Consider the following 24,423-nt stretch of genomic DNA (forward strand, 5'->3'; position numbering starts at 1 on the left):
CTGCTTTCTGTCCAGTCTGGAGGGCATTATCGGATTGTGTTCTGCGGCAAAGTCGCTGACATTATAAAGAAATCCTCTATTCAGTGTGTTCAAGTGGGAAAAACTTCACTCAATAATAATAAAATTTTGATTTTTACAATAAGCAAAAATACAAGTGCATTTCTTTGAAAAGTTGTAGGTCAAGAAATTTGTATTTATTTTACATAACGTGAGGTTGACCTGTAGGGAGATTACATAATTGTCTGCCATCTTGCTGCTATTTATTTAGCATTTTGTATACTTATAACAACATATCGGCAGCACGGCGGCGCAGTGGTTAGCGCGTGTGCGGCACAGTTCTAAGGTCTCGGGAACTTCCTGAGTGGGTTCAAATCCAGCTACCGGACTTCCTGTGCGGAGTTTGTATGTTCTCCCCGTGCTTGCGTGGGTTTCCTCCGGGCACTGCCGTTTCCTTCCAAAGACATGCATTTTAGGTGGATTGGCCGGTCCAAATTGTCCCTAGGTGTGAATGAGCGAGCGAGGTTTCTGTCCCTGTGTACCCTGCCATTGGCTGGCAACCAGTTCAGGGTGTTCCCGATGCCTGATGATTGCTGGGATGGGCTCCAGCACCCCCGCGACCATACTGAGGATAAGCGGTGCAGCTGATGAAATGAGATGTGACAACATATCGATTTTCGTCATCCCATACGCTACCTGTACATTGTCGTGCGGAGATCCCTCGTTTATTGCAGGTAATAGGGACCAGAACCACTCGCAAAAAGTGAAAATCCGCTAAGTAGTGTCACACCTTAATAAAAGCCCCCCAATAGCAACCACAGATCTACAAATGATAACACACAACACATAATTGCAGTTGAATGAATGGTTCTATTGTCTTTATATAACATTAAATTGAAGACGGATCGCTTCTTATTACAGTGTAAAAAAGCAATTTAGAGAGCAGCTGGCTGCCAGAGCGCTAGAATCGGGTGTCCTCAAATTAAGCCGACTGTCCATGATGATTAAAAAAACAGTCCCGAATGTAGCAGTTTCCCTCGAATTGTATCTCCAGCACCTCCGTTTTATTCTGAACGGATCTGGCGTTGGTGAGATACAGGCCCGAAAGGCGGGGCTTACAAAGGTTGTTAACCTAGCAGTAGGCCAGACCTACATCACCTCTATTGCCTGCTATCTTGATGCCCCCTCAGTCCCTTCCTGAATGTGATAACAATCCACGGAGCACCCGCTGGTGATTACCATTTCTTTGAAGTCTTCTCACTCTTCTCAGAGTTCAATTAAATTGATTAATTTATTTCAAAACTATCTGGCGCTATGCACAGCAGTTTTTGCGATGCAGCCACTTGTGCGCCAGCCTGCTGTTTGACTGACAGCACACACGGGCCCATGAGTGTAACCAGACCGTTTTGGGGGAGGCTCAAGCACCCCAAATTCAACCCAAACACCCCCTCAACATTCATAACATTTAAAAAAATATGTTGTCCTTAATAAGGGACAGAATAGGCTTGAGTATGACGTAAAAGGCTAAAAAAAAGAAAAAAAGAAAAAGCAAACAAAAATGTGAAGAGCGCAGCGTGGAATATTCTTCACTGCCTTGAAATTGTTCAGTCTGTTTGATTCATACCTGCTCCTCTCCCGCTCAGCTAGCTAGCGGGGGGGGGGGGGGGGGTGAATTATTTGCTATTAAACACACCCTTCAAGCCGTTTGGTCGAGAGCTTTAAGCGCGACGAGCTACAGCCAATCATAGCGTTGTTTTCCTCACCAGCGATAACCAGGAGAGTAAGCTAGGATTAAGCCCAAACAAACGCTGAGAAGGGCACGAATAGCAAGATATAAACGATAGAAACTTTCTGCAGTTTATTTGGGATGATGGAAATGTGCTGCTTCGACACAGTAGGGGACACGGCATGGTTAGCAGCGAGCTAACTAGCTTTAGCACTTAGCCGCTCCTTGCTATCGCTCTTCGCAGGCCGCAAGTCAACCGCATCCTTTCCAGTCGTCATGACGATGTAAGTCTTGTCAATAGACCGATTGTTCGATGAGGCGAGCTTCGCGCCTTTTTTTTTCTGTTTTTGACTAGTGTATTTGATCACCAACACTTTTATTTTTTTCCTGCATTTGCGTTTGCGGGTTACCGATTTCGTTAGCAGTTTGGGCTAGCTCGCCAGCATGAGTGAATCGACGGACCGCGGGCACAGCGCCGAATTCAAAACAAGAAAAAGATGTCCGGCAACAAAACAAGAAGAGGATGGCTCAGCCCCGAGCAAGTCCTCAAAATTGGATATAGCTTGCACTGGAGTACAGGAAAAATCTTCGGAGCGATGCAAGAACGGGGAAAGCACTATAGCAGCGGGGCAGGAGGAACGTTTCACGCACGAGGAGGAATCCAGAAGTTTGCCAAGTGCTTCTGCACCTGTCGCCGACTTGTCTACTGATGAAGGCAAAACCAAGGGAGAACACTCGTTCGGGGACCGTGGATGTTCTTCTGCAGGAGATGCAAGCAACAGTGGAGGTTCTTTTGCAGCAGATGCGAGAATGGGCGCCTCACCTCGCAGCCTGCTGGACCAGCCTGATTCAGACCCGGCGGCAATAGCAGCCGCCGAAACTCTCGCCAGCCTCACTGGGAGGGACGGCGAGAACAACCGAGAGACTCCGCGCATGTCCAAGAAAACCAAGCGAGCCAGGCTGGGGAGCAAAAGTTCTCGTCGCGTGGACCTTAAAGCTCGTTCTGATAGAACAGAGGCTGCTTCCGCTGACAGCTCCACATGCGAGCGCAGCGCAGGCAAGGAAGACGCACATAGTGCGCAAAACACAGGCGAGGACGAGGAATCAATGTCGGGATTTTCTTCCGCACAGAGCTCCTCTTTCCCGTCCGAGAACGAGGAGAATGAGGACGGTGAGTGCGCCATTGTGTCTGTTAAGATGGCTCCCGAGATGAGACAGTCAGTGGCTCTCCTGGCGCAGGTACAGATGAGACTGGAAGCTCTCGAGAAGAAAAGCGCCTGGCTCCACCAGCGCCTGGAGCTGAAGATCGGCCACATGAGGCGGCCGCATCTCGAGCAACGTAGCTCCATTACAAAAAGCATCCCTGGCTTCTGGGTGACCGCTGTATCCTTCTGCGGAGGACCTCTAACTTCTCCTTGCTTGTTCATATTCGAGACAGGTGCCCAATAAAAATCATTGTTTGTGTTTGCCTTGACTCTGACTTTTCAGCTCCTGAACCACCCTCACCTCTCGGCTCACATTGACGAGACGGATGAGGATGCTCTCAGCTACATGACTGACCTTGATGTAAGTGAGGCATGCTCAGCATCCTGCTCATTTTTGGAGTTGCGTTCACAGGGTTCCCGCATGGTTTTAAAACTTGGAAAGAGTCCTGAATTTGATACAGCAAATTCAAGCCTTTTAAAGGTCTTACATTTAGGACTTGTAAACAAAATTTAACTTTCACATCTTAATTTTTTCCTGTCTGTGTTTGATTGTATGTGTCTTATTTGATCTGGGGATGTGTGCGCCTGTAGTGTATGCTGAGCGTGCGTAAAACGGAAAGAAAACAATTCCCTTCGCCCACAGTCACAACACCCATCAGACTGTTCACTGTCAATCTAAAGTGAACTTTTTCCAAATTTTATGTTTCAAGTTATCTTTACAGGCTTGCCGCGGATCCTTGAAAAGTCTTAAAAGACATTGAATTTATTAATCTAAGAATAAGCCCTCGATTGGCATTAAAATGTCTTAAAATCTAAATTTAGGAAGCTTTAAAAATGTGAACACATTAATATAATTTCTATACTTTTTTTATTTAGTAGCATTAATAAAGTGTCTTTTTTTTAATAATTCACCAATTAAGTTCGTTGTAACATCGTGTGACCTCAATAACGGAATTATCAAAACGGTGATGTGGTTTCAGTCGGGTCTTTCAGAGCAGACACATCTCTTGGGTTTACCCACAATGCACTTGGTAACTTCAGACTGATGCGTTTACTTTTGAACAATAAGAGATTTCAGCTTTTTTTTTTTTTTTACAGATAACAAATTTAAAGTCAAAGGATCCCTGGAAAAAAAAACAAAAAACCAAAATATCAGCAGTGTCTACTGAAGATTGGCATTTAAAAAGTTCTTTAAGGGAATGATTCGGCTTCTGCACTCTGCTTTGGAGCAATCAATTTCTTTCTAAATAATAATAATAATTTCCTTTGTATTGTCATTCTTTGTAACAATGTACACAGAACGAAATGTCGATACACCTGACCCGTTGTAGCGAGCCGATGCAGCCGCAGCCAGCAGAGGGCGCCGCCATTTTACCAATGTTATAAGTCTTAGGTATGACTCGGCCGAGGCGCGAACCAGCGACCTCCCAGTCTCAAAGCGGGCGCCCTACCATCTAGGCTTGAGCTGGAAATGAATATACATTTGGCTCAGGTTATTTTATTATTCAAAACAAGTTTTCCTAATGTTTGTTTTGCAATAGCTTTAATTTTTTATTTTATTTGCAATGCAACCCTTGATCTTGCTGTTTTAATTCAATGGCCCTTATAGTCTAGTGCGTGGAATTCATCTTGTAGTCTGGAAAATACCACGCCTGTCAACATATACGTTTCCTGTATTTGATAGTTTTGTTTTTTTTAATTGTACGCGTTGTGTAAAAAAATGTTGTAGGGGAGGAATCAAATAAATAATAATTTGGGCTCTAATCCGTATCGTCTCAGTCACTGGTAGCAGACGACAACGTCATCGTAGATTACTAATATTGTTGCGATGCACAGCAAATGTTATCCTCGAACAAGTATTTTTTTCCTGCGTATTGCGCTTATTGAGATTTCCAAAGTTCTTATCTGCCTTCCTCACTCTAATGCTGACAGCTAAAGTTTTCAGCCATGAGAGGAAAGCTCATAAAGAGTATAGAAAGAAAATGGGAACTGATACTCTGACATCTTTGTTGCAAATCAAACTATAGTGTGACAGTTTCTGTTACAGAATAAAACCAGCTGAAAAATAAATTAAGTCCAAGAAATCTAGCACTGCTACATTGATTAAGCAACACTAAATTTACTGCAAGTGGAGAAAGATGATGCAATGATTGTCTGTGTTGTTTATTTGTAACTTAAGCCTATTTTAAACATTATCTTTTTTTATTCTACATTGTCTGCCTTGTTGTCAGTGAATGGATGCTGCATTTTGTTTGTAAAGTTTATTATCACTCGATAAGGGGAAATACAATCAATAATAAGGGAAGCAATTGGTTAAGGTTGACGGGTATGAAATTCAGTAGTCAGAAACTGTTTTGATTTGTTCAAAAATAAATCCCTTCTAGAGTGTTAAAAAAAAGCTAAACCCAGTATCTTAATTGGTAAATTTGTAATTTAATCCTGTAAATTAACAAATTTCCTTTATATGTATAATGAACAGCAATTTTTCAAACCATTTCTTCAACAGATTGAAACTTTCAAGAACCACAAAGTCGGTTTTCAGATCCGCTTTCACTTCAGACGCAACCCGTACTTCCAGAACAACATCATCATGAAGGAGCTGCACATCGGATCTGGAGGTACACAAAAAAGAAAAAGATAACTCGGGCAGGCTTTTGTTTGACTGTAAACCTAAAGGATGAGCCACAAAATATCTTAGAATCGATGTAATTGACAAAGATCAAATGGGAAGTTGTTTTGAAAACATTAAAGAGATATTAATTAAAAACAATCCTAAAATGTTTTTTGCCTGGTGGGGTGCGTCTGGAGGGCTTGAATCCTAAATTAGCATGTGTATAAAGTTTCCAACAAGGCACTGTTGTATATTAATAATATATTTGAACATTATTAATGTTTTGTGGGTTGATTTTGAACTATAAGAGGAGATCTCCCCTAAATGACATGTGTCCTTTTGGCAGTCAGTCCTATGTCCTTGTCCAACACCATCCTATGGCATCGTGGTCACAATTTGACAGCCCACAGTGAGCCCAGGAAGATGTCGCGGGGAGTTTACCAGACTTTTTTCAGCTGGTTTGGCGACCACAGTGACCCCAAACAAGACGATGTTGCACAGGTACTTTTTACATATTTAGTTGTTAAGCTAGACCAAGGGTGAGCAACCCAAAGGTTGAAAGTGCCATATTGCACCAAAAAAAACAACCCAAAAAAACTTATAAGGAGGATGCAGTATGTGTTTCCTATCTGTATTAAGGGTCAGATCGGGCCCCAAAAAAGTCCAGCCTGACGGATATAAAAGCCCAAACCTGAGCAATTACCTTTATTTGAGGGACCAAGCCCGTAGCAAACCTGAATTTTTATATTTTATTTATGAGGAGACCGTTGCGCGCCTGCTTCTGTGTCCAGTGCAGACGAGATCCTCGCAAAGAAAAAGAAACATAAAACAATGTCAACGAGGGAAAAGCCAGGCCTGAATCTTAACATAATTATTTACGTTTTAGGTGGGCCAAGCTCCGGCCTGTGATCTTACATCTAATCTGTATTCATTGGAAATCATTTTATTTGTTCTATGAATGCCAAAGAGCCGCTGGTTGCAGACCCCCAGGCTAGACAGTAATTTTTGAGCAATTCGAAATTAAGATGCATATAAAAGTGCAGAATCTTTTAGAAACTTGTTCTTCTGTTCCGTGCACTCCAAATTATCATTAATTGTAAGATATATTTTACAATATGAATTCTTCCAAAAGGCTTAGGGAAATAATTTTTTTGTCCTGTATTGCCTAACCTTGATTAGAATTATTATTGTATTTATTGTCATTGATAACAACATAGTGAACATTGATTACATTTCATTTGGGTTGACCGTATTTTCTAAGTATATGTAATTCCAAAATCATCGTAGAATTAGCATTGTCTTCTTTATTATCATGACCGTTGTTTACAACAAGATAAGACATTGCACTCCAGGATAAAGACTTAAAAGAGAAAAATAAGATGAGAATATCAGGATAAAAAATAAGATAAGAACGTCTGGTTCAATAGTCGAAATATATATTTTTTTAAAAATGTATAAATATATTTACAAGTTAAGTTGTAAGTACATCTGAACCGTAGTGCAAAAATATTTAGCAGCTACAAAATTCAAAATGGGTCTAGAAGTAATACATGAATACTCATTTTTCTATGCATAAGCATATATATTTTTCAGTCTTGTGCGCTTGATTACGGGATGATGGCCCTGTGAAAAAAAAAACTCTCAGCATGTTAGTCCTTGTTTTACCTTAATAGATCAGGGGGCAGAAAACTACAGCCCACAGCCTCTGCAGGAAACATGCTGCCTATCAGGCTTATTTTTTGGCCCGCCACACCAAAATGGGGAATGTGGGCGGAGTACACTCTGAACTGGTGGCCAGCCAATCGCAGGACATACAGAGACAGACACAATCCTCGCAGATTCACACCAAAGTACAATTTGGACCGGCCAATTAACCTGACATGCATATTTTTGGAATGTTGGAGGAAACCCACGCAAGCACGGGGAGAACATGCAAACTCCACACAGGAAGGTTCGATCTCATGACCTCAGAGCCGTGCCGCGGACGCGCTAACCACTGCGCTGCCGTGCTGCCTCAGTGTAAAACGAATAACTAAATCATTTTGTTCTTCCTGGCCCGGCCCGTCTATCATATGTTTTAAGAATTGCAGCCTGCGACTCAGAAAGTTCGCCCACTCTTGATCTAGATGATAGGAATTTTATAAGCATGTATTTTATTTTTTTTTCCACTTCTCTTGTTTTCCACGGTGCAGATCCTGAAGGATGACCTATACAGGGACCCTTTGAGATATTACCTCACGCCACTCTGGCAACCCAGAGAGAATGGCAGGTAGGTTGCGCTCCAGATTGCCTAAATATCTACAGTAGACCCTAGTAGCATTAATCAGTTCTGAGGTGTGGATTGTAAGATGAAATTGTCATTTGGCGGGGGATAAGCAACCTATTGTAATTATCTGATACCTTCCAGACCGCCAGATCCCTGGGTTAAAAACATTAAAATTGTATATATGTATTAAACATTAGCAAAAAATGTGTATAAAGTAAGAACTATGATATACAAAAAGCATAGAAAAGACACATGTATATCTTAAAATGACAATATAAGTAATTAATTGTATAAAATGATAATAATAATCTTCCGTTGGTGAGACGTGACATGAGCTGGTACAGTGGAGTGGATGGAGAGGTGACGAGGCCACAGTGGATGACTTCGAATTTAAAACTTCCCTTGCAAGGATTATCATGCTCTCAAAAACTTTCAAATACCTTATTCTTAAAAATGATCCCAATCGGTTACGACCATATGGGGTTAGTGATGTTTATATCTTATTTGTATTTCTTTATTATCTGAAGCTTCATTTCCATTATTATCATGTCCTTGCTTTTACATCAGTCTGTAATGCATGTTTTATGACCCATAGCTTTTCAAAGAATAACATTTGTTAAATGAGATCCCGAACAAAGAAAGAAAAATGGGGCATAAAGGGAGAGAGTTCAGCCACTAGCATTTGAGATCTTCAAAAAGCCATGACTCAAACCATTTGCCGACCTATATCTGACATCAACCAATTGCATACAGGCATCTTGGAGACGTACGAGACACAACACTTACTCAGTCATACGCAAACACAAAGTTTGAATTATGTCCGTTTTTGGGCATACCGTTGTATGGTAGGAAAAAGTATTAACAAGGGTTGGATAAAACATCCTGTTCGACATTGTAACCTGAAAATATAATAAGGGATGCTACCAGCTCTCGCTACCTCAGCTAAACATATCCTGAAAGACTCCTTCCTTACAGCCCAGCAACCGCTTTACTGAACTGTTCACATCAAGCAAACGGTTCAGATCCCACAGCGAACAGACTGAGAGATAGCTTCTTCCCCTGAGCTATCAAAACAGGAAACAACAAGCACACGTAGAACCGTAGAACACTGTTTTTAGTGCACTATCCTAGTTGTTTTAGAGGTGAATGATTTATATTAGAAGGGTATACTTTATGTTTTTCTATTTATTTTCTTTTATGTATGTATATTTTGCCAACTGAAGTGCAACTCGAATTTTGTTGTTAGCAACACAATGATAATTAAGGTCATTCTGTAAACCATGGTTGATCTACAATTTTTGAGTTCTAACTGAGGCAATTGTAGAGAATCCATTCAAAGTGTTCTTAACAACACTTTTATTGATGAATAAATAAATATTGTTTTCCGTAGAAGGTGAAATATACACTTAGGGAGTGTTTATAACACTTTAAGTGCTTCCGGTGTGTCACTGAGGTTTGGCATTCGAGTTATAGTGGTTCTGCTCCCTGCTGGTCTTGTGCAGTTTGATGTGTGTAAAAAAAAAAAAGACAACAATCTGACCGCTTTGCCTGTCATGCAGTGACGGTACCACAGCGGAAGAGCGCGGCAGCGGCAATGGCGATGACTGTGTGGTCATTTCTGACTCTGACGAGGAAACCGCGCAGGCGGAACCAAGCCAAAGTGGAGGAGAGGAAGAAAGGGAGTATAATAAAGGAGCAGCTGAAGAAGAAGAGGGGGGGGAGGAGGAGGAAGAAGATGCAGAGGGAGTGCCAAGTGCAGGTGGGTTACTGTTTCATTCAGGCTGTACACATGCACTGGCGACATTTGGCTTTTTAATAGTGGGATGCCTATAGAACTTTTTTTATTTCCAATATGTTACTGATTATAGGTTTCCCTATTCCATGTGGTGATTGTGGGCAAATCTCTGCTTTAAAACCGGTGACTTAGTACTCACACATGGCACTAGCTGTCAAGTCATGTTTGTTTTTTTAGCCCACAAGAAGTCTCAAAGGGCTGTACAAACTGCCATTGCACCATACCCTGATCCAAAAACTTGCATATGGGCAAGGGAAAAACTCAAAAACCTCAACATGAGGAAAGTGAAGAACGAGAAGGGACTGCACATGAGGTAATCCTTCCAGTATGACCAGGCTGTAGTAGATGTTGAAATGGGATCAACAGACAATACACCGACTTCATCAACATGGTTGACAGCTTCCAGTTGTAAAATCTGGACCGATGCAGCAGGTTGTTTCTCTTCTATCTGGCAACATTTACACTTAAAGTTTATTACATTCTTTCTTACAGAGCCAAACTGCTACTCTACTGTAATCATTTGTTTATAGCTGTTAATGGGGACCAGAACCCCCGTGACATGTGAAAATCCGCAAAGTAGTGCCACGCCCCTTCCTCTATTTTTAACACACATTCTGCTAGTCCTTGCTTGCGGCAATAGTCAAACTAATAATGGATCGCAGCCGCGCGGTTGTTGTTCTCTTTTTTTTTCTCGATAGAACTGGAAAAAAGAAAGCTCCCACGCATTACACAACTTTACTCTCTCAGCTTACACTCTCAGCGATAGTTAACCAGGCATAATTGATTGCAGCCAAAACCGTGCAATTCATTTCAGACGGGCCACAATTGCATACTTCAGCTGCAGTGGACAAAAATAAAAACCCTCTGCCCCTGCTCTCAGCGATAGTGGACAGGTGATTATGGATCACAGCTACAGCCATACATGTAGGCGGGCAGGAACGGCACGTATCGTGACCAAAGTGCCTTCTGCCGGTCTACACTCGCATCAATATGGGATTGGGAAGAATGGATTGTGGCCGCACTCGTGCAGTTCACTTTTTGATGGACAGAACGGCAAAAAACAGACGCCTGGCCTGACAAAGAAAAAACTCGATGAGGCCACCAAGTACAGGGCATTAAGCAGCGAGGGACTACAGAATTTGAATTATTTTTTCAGTTTGATAAAAAAAATCAATCGTAATTTCATTCGAAAGAGGATTTGTTTAAAATTCACAATGCGGGAAATAAATATTGGTGCAATTTTTTTAAGTCTGCTAACTTCTAGGTGTATTAAATTCAAGCTCTACAAATTCGGTAATAAATGATCTGAGGTTTTCTCTTCAAGACTTGACTGTCTTTTTCGCAGACGAGAGCCAGGAAGAAGGGAACAGCAGAGAAATCGTGATCGACGGTAAGTCAACTGTTCCATGGTGGGAATTTTTGTGAATTTTCCAAGCAACTGACCCAGGGTGAATTTTTGTGCCAGGCTCAGACGACAGCGAGCATGAAGATGATGATGAAACCTGAAACGGGAAGTTGAGAAAAATTACGGGTATGCCCAAATCAGCGTCTTCCCTATGTTTAATACCTTATGCATAAAATGTCCTATTTTTGTAATGTACCCAATTATGATTTAGAAATACTTTTAAATCGGGGTAAATTTAATAAAGCCAAGGCAAGGTGACAGATGATTTTTCTTTTCTTTTTCTGATGCGGTGAACTGCACAAGCGGATCGTTTTTCGGCAGTGGGATTTTAGCCAGAATTTCACAGGCTAGCCAAAAACCCGTGCATCGGGGGCGGAGTCTTTTTCCTGATGTCAGAAATTCAATCATGTCGACCGCATTTCAATAGCACTTATAATGAAACTCAAACGTGTTCTCAGGGACAGGCCCGCTCTCGATTAGACTTGAGGGCTGTCAAAAGAAAATGTTTATGATTGCTTGTTTTTTTTTTTTTTTTTTTTTTACCCTTTTTGTTTTTTCCGCGTGTATATAGTGGTGTAGCAAACTCGTCTTATAATCAGGACATGAACTTGCTACTTATTGTCTATTTACTGTAAGCTTTCCCAACTTTCTCACGGTAGATGCAATATTTTGGTATGTTCACTGCAGCTCTCACATATTGCGTCAATATTTTGTTTGTAGAATGTGATCCTTTTGGGTAAGTGTAAATTACATTGTAAAGTGCTTTACCAATTGTACATATTTTGGCACACTCGGGGAATATGATGGCGTACCCCCTTTGGTGTTCCCTTATAGTTGTGCTTCTATGCTCTTCTCTTGCACTGTTTAAGTGACTAAAGAAAATAGATAGAAAGACAAATTCCTCTTGTTTGTAATTGTAGATGCCAGCATACTACCTGGTACATTCTTGAGTAGTATTTTGAAACCTCACCTCACAAATCACCTTTTTTCCACTTTCTTGCCTGGGAAAAACTAATTATCCAAGCTTTTTACTCCCATTTCACAAATTCTGTGTATCCAAGTATGGAAGAGCACTTATGTCATAGAAAATTTTTACATATTAAAAAAAGATTTAAAATAGGACCATGATAAGGCACTCAAAGTGTGGAGGCCTGAAATAGAAGAACAGAGTGAAAGTCATTGTTGTGCTTTCAAATAAAAGTTTAATATCGGTTTATTGAGTAACATTTTCAACACTGAACTATTATTTTTCCTATTGATAGGTAAAAGCAATCCTATATGAATATCTTTTTAAAAACTGGGGCAGTGATGTCAAACTCATTCATCTCTGAACAGACGTGTTTGGCATTGAATATGTTAACTGTTTTGTTTTAACAGTTGAGTGAATGCATTTAAACACTTAAACCAACTCACCACGCTATACAAACTAAACACTGCACTCTAGTGACCAGACTGTTTTGTTTGTATTTATTCTGCTGCGCAAAGCTTGGCCAATAGATGGTAGTATAATCTCACAAAAAGATGAAACACAGTAATTTACTTATGTCACTTAGTAATGTTCTTTGAAGAGGATAAAGACTGTACGCCTCTGCTGCTTGTAAAATCGACAGAGTTGAGTTCTTTTCTATTTTAAGCTGTAAATATTTTCAAATTTCAGCCATAGTTTAAAAATAGCTTTACAGTCGCTCTTATTTTGTAAAAAGAGTCTCTTGCATATTTTGCAACCACTGAAATAATTATGTCTCAATTGGTTTTAAGGAATCACCAGAATAGTAGATCTGTGTCAAGATTGCGGGACACCCAAATGAGCTGTCACAGAAGTCTTGTATCTTGAACGTTGCACTCAAGGCTGTGAACTTAGTAAAATTTAATCCATTTGTATTTTGTTAATATTTTGGCGAGCCCCGGGACCCATTTGCAGTTTGAAACTCCCCTAGTCCCCCTCGTGATATTGTGTGATTTTTGTGGAACATTGTTACCTTTTTTTTGGAATTATTTCATGTATGTGAGGGGTGAGATGTCGGCAACTCGGACTTAATAAAATAGAAATTTGAGTGTCTTTGGCTGTGGCGTCTGTGTGAGTCTCATGTTACAAAACATCGTCGCCTCAAGATGGCAGTGTGGAGTAGCAAATTGTCTCTTACACTGATATAAATAAAAGCATTTCAGATCACGTAAGACTTAAATGAACGTGTTTCACATGTTTTCCTATAAATTTCAGGATAATCCAGCAAATTTAAAATAAAGGAATTTTAGTTTTGCATCACGCTTTGATAAATGCCTCCCTCAGGACTTTTTGACATTTGTGTCACCTTCCCCGCACTTGAAGGGAGATCAAACCAAAGCACCGAGTGACACTTTAATGGATTTTACTGCCGCCGCAGTGGCATGCATGTGATATCACTCCCATTTTCGAGGTAGCACTGTAAATAGCTCCCGGCCAGGCATTTTTGGACAGGCCCAGACAAAGGAACGGCAGCAGTGTTGCAACAGTACACTTAAACCTTTGATTCCACTTTTGATGCACAGCTATAAATGTTCCTCTGGCAAAGAGCTGCCCAGCTGGGGGCCAGGCAGCACTCTGTTCAGGGCATACACCCCAGGCTGACTACATACTATTAATACTAATGCTTGAAACGCATTACACCATGTGAAGTGATACCACATCCAGTGTATCACTATGCGCTTCCACCTTGGTCAACACAGAAGCGCGCTTTTATCATCATGAAGTCATAACCGGCTTGGTTACTTTGCCGTTGTTGATCGGTGCAAAATTTGCTTAGGCTTGATCTGTGTGAAGGTTTGGGAGCCCTCTGCTATCTTTTTTAGAATATGTTTGTGTATTTTGTGTTTTCTTTTTAAATCGTATTGGTAATTGCACTACTTTTCAAGTCGGTGTTACTTTTTTGAATTCTATTCTAGTTTAAATTGTATGTGTGCACTATATGGGGTAGCTTCGAATTTCATTGCGATTAATGGCTATACAAATAAATGTGACTTGACTATTCTCTAAAAATGGTAAGTGAGTGTGCCATTTATACCCCCACTAGCAAAATGACCTGGCATTGTCAGGCAGATTGAAGATTGGATTCGCCTTCTTTGAGTTAGAGCTTTGGTACCCAATAAAGTCACCAGAGGGTGTTGGATATCTCACGAAAACAAACCACACAATTTGGCCAGAGTTGGCCAAATGATATAAAGTACAGTTTTCTTAATTGCTTTACAGTATTGAAACTAGATATAGGCCACAGTGTAAAGATAGCGGTTTATAAATTTGTAACTGTGTTTGCCAATGTTTTAAATACAGTGTATATCTTTGTTGTAAAAAGAGTGCCTTTTGTGCACTGTTTTTACATAAATAGGATAAATAATGACTATTTTGGGTTGCATTTATAATGCATGTTTGTTTTGGGGCAAACGCTCTTTCCCCTTTGCTCACGAGAGTGACATGACATTACTGATTTTCATGGCAGCGGATAAGGACAAAGTGCACTCAAGATGCCTGACATTTTTCCATCTTTTGGAACTTTGTTGGTAAGTTTGCCAACACTTGTTACAACCAGTGTTGAGACTAACTGGTCACAAATGACGGTGTTCCTGAAACATAATACTCTTCTCGGTAACGAATACTGTAACGTGCTATTTATAAAGTTTTGTGATTCCACTGTCGTTGTTACATAGTGAGTTAGTGCGTTATTGCAGTACTTACTAAAAGCACTTTGCGAATGATGGTGTTCTCAGACTACTCCCTCATCAGTCGTGATGTCAAATAAGAACCTTCAGCAACATAATTTAAACAGTGGGCATGTTTATATTAACCTACAAAGTGCAACTGATTCTAGTTACGACATCGCCATCTCAAGCACAAAGTACAATTTTGCTGAATTTCTCCTCAAGGAGATATTCTCCCTATCGTATATACTTGCATCTAAGCTGAATTTACAACTATAAAATACTAAAATCAGAGAGTCAGCTTACATGCGCATATTTGGTTGTAGCGGCAGTAGCAAATGGTAGGCAGCACGTGATGAGTGGGGACTTGGCTTACACAGAAAAAAAGAACATCAAATCAACAGAACAAAAACGAGCACACATTTTGTGCGCTGAATTTTGTTCTTTTGTATTGTAAAATTAATATTGCAATAAACCATGGCAGTACCCAGAAATGAAAACAGATCTTCGTGTGGTTTATAGCCCAGGTACGAAATAGATATGGATTGTCTCAGTCAAGTCAAGTCAAATTTATTTATATATCCCTTAATCACAAAAATGTCTCAAAGGACTGCACAGGATTACAGTTACAAAATTACACAATTACCTGATCTTAAACTAGCAAACCAGCATGCGGGCAAGGAAAAACTCAAAAACCTCAGTGTGAGGAGAAAAGAGAAACCTTGAGAAAGGACCTCACATGTGGTAATCCCCCTTCCAGGATTGAACAGGGTGAATTACAATTAGCATTACTGTACACAGAATAGTAAACACTAGGTAAGATGTTGAAAATGTCCGGAAAGAGCATGACATCAACGACGACGCCAGCTGGTAAATGCAGGGGTTGACATGCTGCAGGTCAGACGCCGGTCCGCTGACCCATCCCAAATCATCCTTCTCCTTCGTATCAGCCAGGCAGGCCTCAGAAAAAGACAGGACAAAACAGAATACGAGGTGGGCATCAATCATATGCTTTGGAATAGAAGTGTGTCTTAAGCCTCAATTTAAAAACTTCCGTTGAGGTTGCAGATCTTATCTCCAGAGGCAGGGCGTTCCACAACACCGGGGCCCGGATGGAGAACGCTCTCGAGCCCGCAGACTTCTTGGCTCTCGGAGTCACAAGTAGACCAGCAGTTTCCGAGCGCAGACTCCGTGAAGGAACATAGGGGGAAATCAAATCGGAGAGATAAGAGGGTGCAAGCCCATGCAAACATTTATATGTTAATAAGAGAACCTTAAAGTCACATCTTAAGTGGACTGGGAGCCAGTGCAAGTTGGCCAATACAGGTGTAATATGCTCAAACTTTTTAGTCTTAGTCAAAAGTCTAGCTGCCGCATTCTGAACCAGCTGCAAACTTTTAATGCTAGACATCGGGAGACCAGAAAGCAATACATTACAGTAATCAAGCCGAGAAGTAATAAACGCATGAATTAAAATCTCTGCATCTGATTGGGACAGCATTGAACGAATCTTCGCAATATTACGGAGGTGGTAGAAAGCTATTCTAGTAATATTTTTCACGTGTAACTGAAACGACAGATTAGGATCAAATATAACACCTAGATTTTTGACCGAGTCACTATGGGTGCTATTACATTTGTCTAGGTTCAGGGTAATGTTTGAAAACAAATGACGACAGTGAGCTGGACCAATAATCAACATTTCAGTTTTTTCTGGGTTAAAGCGTAAAAAATTATTTGACATCCATCTTTGAATCTCAGTAAGGCAATCCTCCAGATTTCTAAAACTTAAATGTCCAGTTTTTTCCAGTGGCACATACAGTTGAGTGTCATCTGCATAGCAATGGAAACTAATATTATACTTGCGGATAATGTCACCAAGCGGGATCATATAAATACTAAAAAGAAGGGGGCCAAGTACAGAGCCTTGAGGAACACCACAAGGGACATTAGATTGTTTAGAAGTCATATTGCCATAGTTAAGACATTGCATCCTGTCTGACAGGTAGGACCTAAACCACGAGAGTACAGTTCCTGAGATACCAATGCGTTCTAGACGAATCAATAATATGTTGTGGTCGACCGTATCAAAAGCAGCGCTGAGATCCAGCAGCAGTAACATTGATGAGGCACCAGAATCTATTGTTAAAAGGAGATCATTGGTTACTTTTGCAAGGGCTGTCTCTGTAGAATGATTTGCTCTAAATGCTGACTGGACAGTATCAAAAAGGTTATTTTCTGACATGAAGTCATTTAGCTGCTGTGCAACGACCTTTTCAAGTAATTTCGCAAGAAATGGCAGATTTGACACTGGCCTATAATTACCTAGGCTTTCTGGGTCAAGGTTAGGTCGCTTAAGCGTGGGTTTAATGACGGCAGACTTGAAGGCTATAGGAACAATACCCGAGGATAGCGATATATTAATAATATTTAAAACTGATGGTCCTAAGATCTCAAACAGATCCTTCACCAGTGAAGCTGGAAACGGATCAAGCAGGCACGTAGTTTGCTTGGCCCTACTGACCATCTGTGTTAGATTATCAAGGGACAATTCATTGAAACTGGAGAATGTTTCTAAACAACCGCTGACACAGTCCATACCTAGCACCTCCACATCTTTGATATAGGAGGAGGAAACAGAGCGTTCTTTTAAAATTTCATTCCTGATTAGTTGAATCTTTTTATTAAAAAATTCCATAATGTCATTAGCAGAATGAGTGCAACCATTTGGGTTAAGTTGTTGTCTGGTAAGTTTCGCCACTGTGTCAAATAAAAAATTTGGATTATTCTTATGTTCAACAATAATCTTAGAGAAATACGAAGCTTTAGCTGAGGCAAGAGCTACTTTATATTTCAGCAAACTGTCACACCAGGCCAGTCGAAAAACCTCCAGCTTAGTAGTGCGCCATTTTCGTTCAATTTTTCTGCCACTTTGTTTGAGTAACCTAGTTTCTTCAGTAAACCAAGGTGTATTCTTCTTGGGTCGGAATTTATACTTTAGGGGGCGCCACAGAATCAAGAACATTTACCAAAGCAGTATTGAAGTTGTTTGTAAGTGAGTCAACAGACCCAGTGTACGAAGGGAAGGCTGCAGTTACCGTAGGTAATAATTCTTTTAAGGCTAACACCGTTTTAGGGCGGATATTGCGATTGCTAAAGCCTATATTTTCCTTATCACAGTAAACATTAAACAACACCTCACATTTAACAAAATAGTGATCAGAGATGGCATTAGGATACGGTAACACTGTAACATTTGAGGCTACTACGCCACGGGTCAGGACAAGATCTAGAGTGTTCCCATCTTTATGAGTTGGCACATCAACTATTTGATTGAAACCAAATGTATCCATCAGTGACTTAAATGCAATTGCAAGTGAATTTGATGGGGAGTTTATGTGAACATTAAAATCACCAATAATTACAACATTGTCCACATACGTAACTAAGTCTGTTAACAAATCAGAAAATTCTTCCAAAAAATTTGAGTATGGTCCAGGTGGGCGATACACAACAACTACATAAATTGGTGTTGACATTAAGGACCTCATAACAAGTGCTTCAAACGTTTTAAAACTAGTAGGGGTATTGGAAGTAAATTTCAACCTATTTTCCGATATAAGAGCAACACCTCCACCTTTTTTGCATGGTCGTGCCAAGTGCGCACTCACAAAGTTAGGGGGAGAAGCCTCATTTAACACTACAAACTCATTTGGTTTCAACCAGGTCTCACAAAGGCCAATAAGGTTAAGATTGTGTTCATTAATAAGGTCATTAACACGTAAAGCTTTGGAGGCTAGTGATCTAATATTAAGAAGGCCAAGCTTCAGCACTGTGGACTGAGCTGAAACCTTTCGCGAGTTTTGCACCTTAGTGGTAACCACCACAGGATTCGACTGCCGGTCCCGGGTCTTGTGCCTTGCATGACGGCAGATGCGGCCCGAATTCCATACCACAGGAATATTGTTGACAGGTGGAGTAGCAGGATGACTATTGGTAGAAAATAATGTTATTTCTTCTCCCTCCTCACCTAACAAGGGAGAAACAGAGGTAAGAGGCACAGAAGAAGATGCTATAGAATAGTATAAATCAGGGTGTATGGTGCAGTCAGTAGAACACTCTAAACTACAAAAACTATGTGAATTGCATGAATCTAGCATAGCGCTAGTTAGCTCTAGCGTTACAGACTCCACACCCATGGTAACAGGTTCACTAATCACCTGTGACCTGGCCTGCACTAGTGTATCCTGTCATGGAAGGCTTAAACAGTAATCTATATTTTTAGAAAGAGTGAGAGCACCTTCCCAGTTAGGGTGAAGGCCGTCTCTCCTAAGCGTTCATTTGCAAACTCTCTAAATTGAAGAAATATGAAAGCTTCACTGCCTCCACAGGTAGTTTTTTTTTTGGTGACAATTTTTGCACAGTTTTAGGGGCTCGGCTTTTATGCGAGTATACAAAAAATTGGGTAAGCAGAAGCTCAGGACGTAGAGCGCTTGTCTTGGGACCAAGAGGTCACAGGTTAGATTCCCAGCTCTCTGAGTTAAAAGTAGAAGTGCCCTTATGTAAAACACTGAACCCCTAATGCCAACGAGAAGCAGGTAGGAGTCTTGCATGGCTATCGCCGTTAAGTGTGTGTGTGAGATTGGGTAAGCGTGAAGTACATTGTAAACCACATTGGCAGGTCTTCAGTGACTTTAAAAGCGCGATATGAATGCAGATTATTTACCATTGTTTTTGTAACTACATAGTTACTATTAAAAAAAATGTGCTACTTTGGTGTCAGTAAGTAACAAATGACTGTTTCCAGCAATGTGCCCTACTCTGGGTACTACAATGTTGAGTAGGAAGTGTTTTTTTTTAAAGACCCCCATAGCTTAAATGTAGCAGTGATATACACATTTTAGATTCCATGGTGTTGCAGTGGTGTTATTGTTTTGTCACTTCAGGCCCAGTGTCAGCCGTTCATCAGGGGGTGGGGCTAACTTTTGTTTGGGGCTCCAGGTAATTCCTAGCATTTTTTCTAGACATATTTATACATTTCTGTCACGTGTAGTAAATTTTCCTGATTATTGTCTCATCAAGATAAAAAGCTGCGTTGCAGGCTTGTAGACGGAGGCTGTTGAAAGGTGTTGGGATATTAAGGGGGCGAGGGGGGTTGGTTAAGCTTAAGGCAAACGGAGGAGTGCATTGATAAGAGGAGCCGTCTGGGCCTCGTCGCCGTCGCGTACACAGCAGATGGATGAATCTTATCTAGGAGATGGCAGAGTGCATGCTCGTGCCCGGGCCCTTTTACAGATGATCACACCAGACAGATGAACGAACACCCTCCACCCCCTGCAAGTGCTGCCCCACCAGTCACATACAAATCCAGGCAAAAAAGAACAGATTGCAGCATCTATGTTACCATTCCCCTCCCCACCAAGCATTTGACAGTGAATTTCACCTTAATAGTGCCCTCACATACGCAGGTGCGTTTGAATATTTCATGTCTTTTTCTTGACATAGTCGAGCTCTCCCGTGAGCCTTTCTCTTTGCTCTATCCTACTAATCTCACCAATTCACCAGAGATTGTATCAAGACATTTCATATGGAGCATGTCTCGCTGAATTTTGTGCACAATATGTCTTGGTTGGACTACGCCTGGGATCAGCAACCCAAAATGTTGAAAGATTCATATTGGACTAAAAAACAAAACAACTAATTTGTCTATAGTCGCAAAACAATTGAAAGTCTTATATACTGGAAGCCTTATAATAAATGCAACAAATGCTTATGTATCTACATTAACTCTTGACCCTTTGCGCACACGTGACCTAGGCACGTGACGATACCATGACAGACGGCAGTTAGCCATAGTAAATGGTACTCCCCGTGGAAACGGTAGACAACAACAGCAAAAAAAATACTATTACCAATAACTTGTCAAACGGATGTTTGCAGCTGTCGGCTGCTGCAAGTCAGTTGTCAGAAAACACAGCGAGCGGTATTTAGAAAAATTGAGGATGGCATTAGCAGAGCTACCTACATCCATACCGTCTTCAGACTGATATATTTAAAAATCTAACCAAATATTCCGGTCTGTCTAACATCTGTCCACACGATCTGTTTTACTCAAGTCAAACAAACAACAACAAAATAGCCCAAGGGTTAGCAACCCAAAATGTTGAAAGAGCCAAATTGCACTGAAAAACCCCAAAACGAATTTGTCAGGAGCCACACAAAATTAAAAGCTTTATATAAGCCCTATAATGAACGCAACTTATGCTGTATGTATCTAAATTAGCATCCTAATAAAATGACTAACTTGGGTGCAACACATCCTGTGGAGAATGACATGACTACTCTATTGTATGATACCGTTTAAGTTGAACTTTGTTACTACATTAATCAATTACGAAATATTTGTTTCGATAAAATCAAAGAAATGCAATTAAAAAATTCATTTTTTTTTTTAATCTAATCCTGAAAATAAAATGACAACAACAAAGGTGCATAATGCGCGCCTTTTTTGGTCATCAAAAAAGTGCAATAAGACGCAGTATGTTTTTATAAAAATGAAATAGCAACATTTTGAAAGGGTAGAGTAAATAAATTCACATTAATACAGTTTAAGTTTGATTTCAAGTCAAGTCAAGTCATTTTTATTTGTATAGCCCTAAATCACGAAGAGTCTCAAAGGGCTTCACAGATTATTACACTATATTACACAGACTATTTTTCAGCTGACGAGAAGAGTAGGTTATTCATATGCTATGGAGTAGAAGTGAGTTTTAAGTTTAGATTTAAACATTTCCACTGAGTTTGCAGATCGGATCTCAGGGGGAAGAGCATTCCACAGCACCGGTGCCTGGATGGAGAACGCTCTCGAACCAGCAGAACACTTCTTTGCTCTTGGGATCACCAGAAGACCGGCACTCTCAGATCGTAGGCTTCGGACCGGGACATAGGGGCAAATCAGATCTGAAAGATAAGAGGGAGCAAGTCCATGTATGATTTTGTACAATACTGAGAGAACCTTGAAATCACATCTAAGGCTAACTGGGAGCCAATGCAGGTTAGCCAAAATTGGTGTTATGTGATCGTACTTTTTTGTCCTAGTTAAAAGCCTCGCTGCGGCATTTTGTACCAGCTAAAGAGACTTGATTCTAGACTTCGGGAGACCAGAGAGTAGTGCATTACAGTAATCGAGACGGGAGGTAACAAATGCATGAATTATAATTTCTCTGCAGTTATTTTTCTCGTTTTACCTGTATGCTGAGAATCCATTTTCCCTAACCTTTTTCCAACTATTGACTGCCAACACTTCAAAAGACTCACAATCAACTCACAGGAAGTGATTAGACTCTCCAGCTGTATCATAAAGATTTAAACCCATATGTAATCAAAAGATTAATGTTCTAGGCTAAGGCCTCATTTATTTAATATTTTTAACTTACGCAAAAATAATTTATAATATACAGTGGGACCTCGTTACTTCGCAGTTCGACGTTCGCGGCTTCAGAGCTTCGCGGTCTGTAATGGTTAAAAAAATAAAAAATAAAATAAAAAAATCTTTTTTTTTTTTTGAAGGTTTGTCGCTACTTCGCAGATTTTCACTTTTTGCGGGTGGTTTTGGTCCCCATTAACCGCGATAACCGAGGTCTTACTGTATCTGTGATTTACTCTCCTATTACATTGCCCCAAAAATTAGATACAATGTCGTTTTTGTAACATTTGTAATGGGAGGATATTTCACGCGAAGGGTGTATTTTTCGGCACAACGCCAGCACCTCCTAATGGTAAAGATAAGACACTAACATTAGCTGTGTATCTAATATGCTTTATCCAGGGTGCCAACAACTCTAAAATCGACTGTAACTGAAAGCTTCTTAAAGATTTAATCATTTATGATCATTTTGAATAGTCCAATGCGTTTATCCAGAGCAGACGTCAGACACAGTACCCCTAGAGTAGCACCAGCTACATTGAGTGTCTTTGATGTTACTCGTCCCGATTTTACAAAAAATTGCTCAGAAATACATCAAATGTACTTTGCAAAAATGGCTTATTGTAAATCATGGGGTACCTTGAGGCCTGCCAGTCCCTCAGATTGATTTGAAATATCCATCGCTTTCCTCTGTCCTCATCACGAGTCATACGATGATTTGCTAAATTGGGCATCAGGACCTTACCGGTTGGAACAGCCCACCGCACAGCGAGAAATCAACATATTAAAAAGTCAGGGTTATTTTTTTTCTATTAAATCAGTTTCAACTCAACTGCTTTTTCGACTGTGGTGTGCTCAGGTGTTATTGCCGTCCGTCATTGCGCTCCTACTTCCGGGGAGAGCAACGTGACGTCACGTGCAAGGCGTAAATATTAGCTTAAGTTGGATGCGGCACATCCTGTGGAGAATGATGCACCACATAAACTAATCTGTTGTAGGATATCGCCTCAGGGTTAACTTCATTACAACATTAATGAATTACGGTATGTTTAATTCATTTGATTAAATTGAAGAAATGCAATAAGCAAATCCAATTTCTGATGTCTAAAAGACAACGACAAAATGGAACTTAATTTTCCTTTTATGTGGGCAATAAAAAGTGTGCAATGAAAAGCAGCATGCATTTCTAAACAACAAATAAGTGAATAAAATCACATAAATACAGTTTACTTTGATTTCTCTGCAGTTATTTTTTTCTTTTTGCTCACCCATGGTTTGTTTATAACAGACCCTGGAGAAAGTGGAAAACGAGGGGAGGAGAGTTGCGTCGAAGTTTTGCATTGCAGGTAAGTTCTCCAGGCAGGAGTTCAAGCCTGAGAGCCAGTACTTAACTTCACAATATTTGACTTTGCTCTGTTCAAGGCGAAGACTTGTATCCTGTGTTTTTAGAACCCAATACCAATGAGAGAGCGGCAGTAAAACTGGTCACTCTCCACCCGTACACTCCTACCAGCTGATCTTCTCTCTCGTCTCATAGTTACATAGTTATACCACTAGTTGAAATGTAATATTCTAAACATTAATATAGCATTGGAAAATGTTAAATGTGTCACGTTTGTCCTCAAGTCAAGTCAAATTTATTAATATAGCCCTTAATCACAAAAATGTCTCAAAGGACTGCACAGGATTACAATGACACAATTATCTGATCTTAAACCAACATGCGGGCAAGGAACAACTCAAAACCTCAGCGTGAGCAAAAAGAGAAACCCTGAGAAGGGACCTCACAAGTGGTATCCCCCTTTCAGGATGACCAGGGTGAATTACATTTAGAATAGAATAGAACATAATAGAATATACCTTTATTGTCATTGTTACAAAATGGGTTAACATATTGTGACAACGAAATTGGGCATGACACTCCAGGTTCACACATTCTCAGTGAGGTAAAGAAACCAAAAAAGGTAGGAACAGAGAAGGTTATAAAACAAGGAGGATAAGGTTATAGTTATAATTTACAAAATATTTACACAAAGAAATGACGACATGTAGGATGTTACATACAGTTGGTATCGCAAGGATTTGTTTATTCATTTAGCATTACAGTACACAAACATAGTAAACACTAGGTAACTTCTCTTAATAGAAACCATATTAAAACAAAAATATATATCCCTACACAATCCTTTTCAATTTTTTAAAGCACCAAGGAGCCACTCTGCTCAATTTGTACATACAGTGCATCCAGAAAGTATTCACAGCGCTTCACTTTTTCCACATTTTGTTATGTTACAGCCTCATTCCAAATTGTATTAATTTA

The 24,423-nt window shown here is 40.3% G+C and overlaps 1 protein-coding gene and 1 long non-coding RNA gene across 3 annotated transcripts; one reads left to right on the top strand and one right to left on the bottom strand.

Moving 5' to 3' along the window:
• Window positions 1–1,699: 1,699 nt before the first annotated feature.
• tspy (testis specific protein Y-linked) lies at window positions 1,700–13,064 on the top strand. Of its 2 annotated transcripts, XM_088332795.1 has the most exons (9): window positions 1,700–2,007; window positions 2,149–3,106; window positions 3,212–3,289; window positions 5,435–5,546; window positions 5,886–6,040; window positions 7,732–7,808; window positions 9,365–9,564; window positions 10,946–10,990; window positions 11,066–13,064. In XM_088332795.1, the coding sequence occupies exons 2-9, from the start codon at window positions 2,168–2,170 to the stop codon at window positions 11,104–11,106; spliced, it is 1,647 nt and encodes a 548-aa protein (XP_088188921.1). In that variant the 5' UTR covers window positions 1,700–2,007; window positions 2,149–2,167; the 3' UTR covers window positions 11,107–13,064. The 2 variants fall into 2 exon arrangements, with proteins under 2 accessions (XP_088188921.1, XP_088188920.1); XM_088332794.1 differs by having other exon boundaries at window positions 1,701–3,106.
• Window positions 13,065–15,231: 2,167 nt separating this feature from the next.
• LOC148370307 (uncharacterized) lies at window positions 15,232–22,994 on the bottom strand. Its single transcript, XR_015850106.1, has 2 exons — window positions 22,743–22,994; window positions 15,232–21,637 (listed from the first exon to the last, which is right to left on the bottom strand). It is a non-coding gene; the product is annotated as an uncharacterized LOC148370307 (long non-coding RNA).
• Between the last annotated feature and the right edge of the window lie 1,429 nt (window positions 22,995–24,423).

The sequence above is a fragment of the Urocampus carinirostris genome, chromosome 3 (genome assembly GCF_059441175.1).
Source record: "Urocampus carinirostris isolate Australia breed hairy pipefish chromosome 3, RoL_Ucar_1.0, whole genome shotgun sequence".
NCBI lineage: Eukaryota > Metazoa > Chordata > Actinopteri > Syngnathiformes > Syngnathidae > Urocampus > Urocampus carinirostris.